Genomic DNA, 7738 nt, shown 5'->3' with positions numbered 1-7738 from the left:
TTATTTGGTATTGAAAATTCATTCATTCATAGCCATCTCCACCCAGATTAATCACATTAACAATACCACACAAGGGTAAATGCGACATTTTGAAATTCCAAACGGGGACGTTGTAGCACCTGTTAACAGCGACAAGTTATTTTAATTTCGTGTCTCCATATAGTGAGGGAATGGACGGTTTTGATTTCTCCGTCAGAATGCATCGCTACCGTCCAACGCAAAATCCGGAGTCCATATCATTGTTTTTAAACTAACATACGTTCTCCGTTTTGCCCCTCAGTACCATAATTGCGTTTAATCGCTTTTGTTTGGTTTTTCCGTCTTAAGGCTTCATTCATTCAGCTTCTCCACTCATATCTCCCCAAAAGCTTTTGTTTCTTTCTGCTTATGGAAGGCCCTTAAACTTTCTCACTCTGCTTCGCTTTCTCGCTTTAGCATTTTCTTGCGAAAAAATTCCACAAAATCAGTAGCAGTTTTCTTCTGTCTCTGATCTACCAAAACTCGCTTCCTTAGGTGCGTACTACTTCAAATTCTCTTCTCTTACTTCTAACTGTTCCTCTTTTTTCAAAGATTTCTTCATCGATTATCTTTCTCGGCACTTTCAAGTGGAATGTACTCCTATTTTCTTTCTTTTTTTCTTTTTTTTTTTCTGAAAAGAACTGCTGAGGAATTTGCGCGAGCGCGGATCTACTTAGCTTCTGAGCTTTGTGTTTAATTATTATTTTGCTGAAGAGGCTGAGGTTGTGAAGAAGAGTGAACCAGAAATAGGAAGGGAGTAGTAGGGCGTCCTATTTTGCTAAGTCTTCAGTTAATTACTAACTCGAAAGGTTGTTTATGTGTCTTAATGTTGTGATTCTGTTATGATTATCTTTTTTTTTATGCTTAACTCTGTAACAGTAAAAGGCATGCATGCTAATTATTTACTTTTACTTATTTGTTTTTCACTGTGATTAGTTGTTGGTTGAGTTGCTAGTTAATGGCGTGATCGTTATGATTGGACCTTTTTTCATCATGCTGAAGCGTGATTTTCTCATAAATGGTGTTCTGTTGTTAGCATAGGGCTTTTTGTGTTGCTGTTAATTTGGAGTGAACGATGGATTTGACTTTTACTGTTTCAGTTTTTGGCAGTTTGGTTTGATTGTGTTTGGAATGTGATGTCGCCGCCGGCGGTGGTAGCGGAAGAGGATGGGCTGAGCAAGGTGTCGTCGACTGTAGCGTCTGGTTCTTCGCAGTCCTTGGATTGTTTCTCTCAGAATGGGGCTGGATTGAAAGAAAGGAATTACTTAGGGTTGTCTGATTGCTCATCAGTGGATAGCTGTGCATCTACTGTGCCAGGCTTGGGTGATGAGAAAAAGGAGAACATGAATTTGAAGGCTACGGAGTTGAGGCTGGGTCTTCCCGGGTCACAGTCACCTGAAAGGGATCCCGATCTTTTCTCTTTAAGCTCAGCAAAGCTCGACGAGAAGCCACTGTTCCCTTTAGTTCCTACTAAAGACGGGATTTGCTTGTCGTCCCAGAAAACTGTTGTTTCCGGCAACAAGAGAGGTTTTGCTGATACCATGGATGGGTTTTCTCAGGTTAGAATAGATGCTTGAAGTTCTTAATATTGTTAGAAATGAATTTTTTTGCTGTGTCTGAGTTTAGCTGTCGCAATCTTTCGTGCAGGGGAAGTTTACTGGTAATACGGGGATGAACGCAATGCTGTCACCTAGGCCTTCTTGTGCTCAGCCTTCTGCAATGAAAGAAATTCCAAGCAAGTTGCAAGAACGGCCTTGTTCAGCTAATAATGGAACCGGTCATAACCATACAGGTGCTTCTATAAGTGGCAGTGCACCGGCTTCTAAGTAAGTGGAATCTATCAACTCAAGGAATCATAGTTTTCACGAGATTTTAGAAGTTGGACAAACGAACTCCTTAAATTTGATTTTCCTTGTGTTCTAGGTATGCTAATTACGTAAAATCTGTTGTGCAGGGCACAGGTTGTCGGTTGGCCTCCTATAAGATCGTTTAGGAAAAACTCCATGGCCACTACATCCAACAAGAACAATGATGAAGTGGATGGAAAACCAGGTGGTGGCGCACTCTTTGTGAAGGTCAGCATGGATGGTGCTCCCTATCTTAGGAAAGTAGATCTAAGAAGTTATTCAACATATCAGGAGCTATCTTCTGCTCTTGAGAAAATGTTCAGCTGTTTTACCTTAGGTGAGCTTCTACTAATGATTTGTTTTAAAAATTATTTGATGGTTATTTTAATTTTATTCTGGATTGTGCCTTTGGTACTTGTTTACAATCAGGTCAGTGTGGTTCCCATGGAGCTCCCGGAAGAGAAATGTTGAGTGAGAGTAAGCTGAGGGATCTTCTGCACGGTTCAGAGTATGTCGTCACTTATGAAGATAAAGATGGAGACTGGATGCTTGTAGGGGATGTACCCTGGGAGTAAGTATACCTAAATTCTTCGAGTGCTTTGTATTTTTTTGTTCTCATTATGTTAACTATAACCTGAAAAGGTGTAAAGGGTAATAATTATTAATGGGCACATATGTAATTTCTTGCTAATTGCGAATTATCAAACAATTTGGAAACTAAAAAAAATTAATTGGAGATCGTTTTGGTTACTAGTCGTTGAGGTGATAAAAAATTAGAGCAAGAGTATGACATCGAGCTCTATTTGTGGTGTAGATGATTAATTGTTTGTGTATATGCCTTGAGCGCTGAGTCTAGTGATCAATCACATGCTTGCTCAAATCATTCAATATGTATGCTGGCGTTATTATTTTCCAGTATTTTGAAAAGACCCGAAGTCAAGTTTTATTAGTAATTCCAGAATCTTGCTTACTTTACAGTCATCTAGAAGGATAACCGACTTAGTTCGATTCCAAAAATTGATAATAAATGGTTAAGTGCAAGAATTAATGACCAATGCTATCCTGTTATTTCTTCTTTCGGCCAATTCTTCTAATTTTAGGAGAGTATACACTAGAGAATATTAAGGATACAAAATAGTTGTAAGTTGTATGAAATAACAGCCAAATTCCTTTAATGTGCTATTCAGGGGCATGGCAACTGAGAGCTTGCTAAAAAACTAGTTTTTGTGCATAGCATATTTTAAATGCGAAATATGCCGTTTTTGACAAATATGAACTGGAATATAAAATGATATATTGCTTGAGTACAGCAACTCTCAATTAACGGGCAAAAGTCCTTTTCCGAAGAAGAAAGTAGGTATATCAACTCTTTAAGATGTTCTCAAAACATTTTCTTTGCAGGAACGATATATACTTTGATAGAGTCATTTAGTATGCACCATATTGATCTATTTGTAGTCAAATTTCAACTAGTTTAACAGATATAAATATAGTTGATAAAATAGAATGTACTGCAAGTCTGCTGCTTTGGTGTTTGCTATAGAGATGAGGTTGGAAAGTGAAGTTTAGCACATGCTGGCGAGGAAGAGTGAAATAGAGGATAACGAAGGGATGACTTGCTTCTTTACAGAATGCCTGAGTGGCAGTGGCTAATGAGTGGGAGGGGAAAGTAGGGGGATTGTAATGATTAATTCAGGTATGGGGCCTTTGGGAAGGGATGAAGCATACGTATACTCCTCGTTTAGTCTGTAGGGATTTATTTTTATCTTTTCTAGCACCGTTTCTATTATTTTCCCGTTTTTTATGTATGGTATAGACTTGAACAGTAGTATCAATCTAAAGAATTTTATCATGGCTAGGGCTTTTTCACCTGAATACGATTTTTACTGTTAATTCTGCCATATATCTTGTTGGTATATGCTTTATGTTCTTGTGTGCAAATTAGTCAATATTTGTACCAAGAAATGAACTTACTAATGGAATGAGATTTTTGCTTTCCCCTACTGGTTTACATCCCGTTTCCACTCAACTTCATTTCTACAATTGTTGCAGAATGTTCATTGATACTTGCAAAAGGCTGAAAATTATGAAGGGTTCTGATGCCATTGGCTTAGGTGTGTATTCTCACCAATGATTTATTTTACCGTAACTCGCTATGCCTAATGTGGAATATTCACGTGAACTATTAAATTGTGATCTACTTAATTTGAGACGGACATATGAACTATACCTGCTGCAGATTGTTATCCTAACACGTTCTTAAGAGATAACTTGAATATCTGTATATGCTTTTCCGAGGAATATTTCAAACATTTATTTATGCAAAATTGCGTGTGGTTTTGTCCTGTAAAACTCAATATCGATTAACCGTTAAACTAAATGCTGCAAGTCAATATATATTGGATATTTGGGTGCAGTTTTAAAAGGAATTTTTGGCTGCTAACATATTGCAACTTTACCACAAAATTTTAGTGGTTGGATTATTTCTGTTGTCAAGGGAACTGCATATAGACCCTTTTGTTTTGAAACTCTAGCTAATGTCGATTTAAATATTAACAACAATAATAATACTGTTTACCTTATATCAAATAATTATGCCTCAGTTTGCTTAAGTGGAGTTTTTTTGCCTCAGCTCCCAGGGCCATGGAAAAGTCCAAAAGCAGGACTTGAGGTATTCGGGACCGCCTTTTGTCTAATCAAAAGCTTTATTGCTGGATCCGTAGCGGGAAAAAAGGAAGATGACTGAATTCCCTGAGATCCATGGTTTAACTCCATTCAGCTGTTGTTTTTATGTTTTCGAGTCCCTTAAGAGTTTTTCTTGGTTTTGTGTTAATTTGTTACCACTATAATGTCATATGAAGCTACTTGGAAGATTAGTATTTGTGGAGTCTGTAATCATTATAGGAATCTGTTTGTTTGGATGAATCGAATATCTGTTGCAGCCATCATACGCTTCTAACACTATGTTTGTGATTTGTGTCTCACTCGCCTATTCTTTTTCTTCCATATTCTTCAATAGCATTCTTTCGTGTCTTCTATTACCATGTGAAAATGGATATGGGTAGTGTTCTTAAAATCTGGTCTGATATTAGTTGACACCTCATTGGCATTTATATTACTATTATTATTATTATTATTGTTTTCATTATGTTACGTATGAACCAAAATATTCAATACATTGTTACGGTAAACGTAAATTGAGGGTTTGGAGGGCAAAAGTCATGAGTTTAGTGTATTATGATTCTGAGGTTAATGGACATTAAAATATTATGTTTTGTAATAACTAGAGACATTGGGGCTTGGAGATTAATAGTCAAATGTAAGTTTTAAATTATAGTCTCTTGTTTGAAATATACAAGAGATGATTTGTCTTACAAATAGTATGTTGTTATCCTATTGTCTCAATATGAAAGTTCTTTTTCCTTTCCAAGAAATTGAGAGGTGGTGAAAAAAAAGGTCTTACGTACAAATAGTATGTTCTTATCCTATTGTCTCAATGTTCTTGTTTGTTTCCAAGAAAATTGAGAGATGGTGAAAAATTCTTTTGTAGAACCAAAGAACTCGACTTGGACGAATGTCTATACTATAGCATTGCAAAAATCACGTATGACAAGTTTGACTTTGAGAAGATTATAAGTGTAAAAACTTTAAAAGAAGCGTGGGATATCATAGAAAATGTGTATAAGGCAAATGTAAAAACTTTAAAAGAAGCGTGAAACATTATAGAATATGCGTATAAGACAAATGTCTTACTGAAGTAGGTGAGGTTTCAAACATTTAGAGCTGCAAAGCATGAGGATGAAGGGGACAAGAGGATTAGCCGAGTACGTTATTTGGGTTGAAATTGTGGCAAATCAACTCAACAATGGAGGGTGTTGCTAGATAGTATAGGTGAAGATTTTGAGATCATTGACCGATGACTTTGAAAATGTGATGTATGTGATTAAGGAATTTAATAATTTATCAACGTTTATGGTTGAAAAGGTCATCCGGTCCCTTGAGACACACAAGCAGTGAATGAAGAAAAAGATGGAGTCACTTAATACGGGTTTAAGTCAAAAGCAACAATTGAAAAGTTACATTACACCCAAAACACTCGAAGCAAAGGAAGAGGTCAAGAGGTAAAGGAGATGGTTGCAACGTCGAGGAAGACATAAAGACGAGACAAGTCAACTTGGCCAACAAAAATGATGCTGATAAGGAAGTCAGTGGAGAGATGGTCGATCAAGCACCTCAAACATTTAGTGCTTCAAATGTGACAAACTCGACCATTATGTAAATGATTGTAAATTAAACAATTTGGTATTTTTTACAAATTGGTATCATAGTTTTATGCTTTGAGTACTAAAAGAAAATAAAAGAGTGAGAGAGGAAAGTCAAACACCGTTAGGAAAACAATGAATGCTTGAGTGTTTTATGAGAGAGATGACAAAGGTAGTCAACGAAATGAGTGTGCCACAGTTGTCAAAAAAGATCAATTATGACAGTTGGTGTTTGTAGATGAAGGTTCTTCTTGGATCCCAAGATGTATGGGACATAGCAAAGGACGAGTAAAATGAATCTGTGGAGGGTGAACTTTAGACAGTGACCTAGATTGCTGCATTGAAAAAGACACGGGTGAAAGACAGGTCGACTTTGTACTTTATGTAAAACGCAGTGGATAAATCAGGGTTCGAGAAAATAGCTAATGCGAAGTCAATCAAAGAAGCCTGGGAAATTCTAGAGGTGACGTACAAAGGAGATATCCGTGTGAGGCAGGTTTGAGTACAAACTCTTTGAAAAGAGTTTGAACATATGGAGATGGTTGAAAAGGAGAGATTTTCCGAGTTTATAGCTTGAGTGCAAAAGATGACCAACCAACTCGGAATGAATAGAGAAGAGATGTCTCCTAACTGGATTGAGGGAAAAATCTTAAGAAATCTGATGGATGATTTTGAAAGTATTGTAGTCACTATTGAAGAAACAAAAGATTTGTCAACTCTCAATGTGGAGGAGTTAGCCAGGTCATTAAAGGCCTACGAACTAAGGAAGAAAAAGAAGAAAAAGGAACCCAACGATCAAGCACTACAGGCACAATTTGATTCGAATGAAACTCAAAATACTCAGAGTGGAGGATGAGGTGGAAGTGGCCAAGGATATCAGTCTAAGTCGGAAGTGGAATCTTCAAGTGTGGGAAGCATGAACATTATGCAAATTAGTGCAGATAAAGTAAATGCTACAAATGTGGTAAGACTGACCACATTGCAAAGTATTATCAGGTTGAGACAAATGGGGAGACAAATCTCCTTACTAAAGAGACTGGGTTCTGGGATGATGAAGAGACAAGAAATATTGGTAGAGAGCCTGGATGACCAATGGGCACTAGAGAGTCCAAATGTTTCTGTGTGGAAACCAAATAGCCTTATTGAACTTGAGAACAACTCGGTTAGCTCGGTGGTGCCTTTGCACAACTCGAAGGAGTATGAAGGGATCCCAGGTGAGTATGAGACAAGCTCGATCAGCTTACTTGAATTCTTAAATAACTTAAGAAGCTTTGCAGAGAGTGTGGACATGGAGAGCTTAGTCCCAACATTGGATGAAGTGAGTTCGGTAAATGGTGCGACAAATGTAAAGAAGGCAAACTTGGAGAAGAAACTCAAACTAAAAGATGAAAAGATTAAGCAGATAGAGAAGCTTCTGGATGAAGCTGATGAGATTATGAGTAAACAAAGAACCAAGCTTGAGGAGATGAAGAAGACGATTGACAAGGAGGAAGAAGCATCTAATGTCCTTGAACCAAATGAAAACGAGAAAGAAGAAGATGAAGATTTTAAGAAGAACTAGGGTATAAGAAGCTCAAATACTAGGATAACAAAAAATTTGATAAATAAAAT

General features: G+C 37.1%; 1 protein-coding gene across 3 annotated transcripts; it reads left to right on the top strand.

The window, feature by feature from the left end:
- The first annotated feature begins 309 nt into the window (after positions 1 to 309).
- LOC106777603 (auxin-responsive protein IAA8) lies at positions 310 to 4873 on the top strand. 3 transcript variants are annotated; one of them, XM_014665253.2, is made up of 8 exons: positions 310 to 513; positions 658 to 827; positions 1119 to 1577; positions 1666 to 1844; positions 1973 to 2202; positions 2295 to 2436; positions 3918 to 3979; positions 4498 to 4873. In XM_014665253.2, the coding sequence occupies exons 3-8, from the start codon at positions 1155 to 1157 to the stop codon at positions 4533 to 4535; spliced, it is 1074 nt and encodes a 357-aa protein (XP_014520739.1). In that variant the 5' UTR covers positions 310 to 513; positions 658 to 827; positions 1119 to 1154; the 3' UTR covers positions 4536 to 4873. The 3 variants fall into 3 exon arrangements, with proteins under 3 accessions (XP_014520739.1, XP_014520740.1, XP_014520738.1); XM_014665254.2 differs by lacking the exon at positions 658 to 827 and having other exon boundaries at positions 1129 to 1577; XM_014665252.2 differs by lacking the exon at positions 658 to 827 and having other exon boundaries at positions 311 to 513.
- The last annotated feature ends 2865 nt before the right edge of the window (positions 4874 to 7738 follow it).

The sequence above is a fragment of the Vigna radiata genome, chromosome 11 (genome assembly GCF_000741045.1).
Source record: "Vigna radiata var. radiata cultivar VC1973A chromosome 11, Vradiata_ver6, whole genome shotgun sequence".
Classification (NCBI taxonomy): Eukaryota; Viridiplantae; Streptophyta; class Magnoliopsida; order Fabales; family Fabaceae; genus Vigna; species Vigna radiata.
This window is presented reverse-complemented; position numbering and strand designations above follow the sequence as displayed.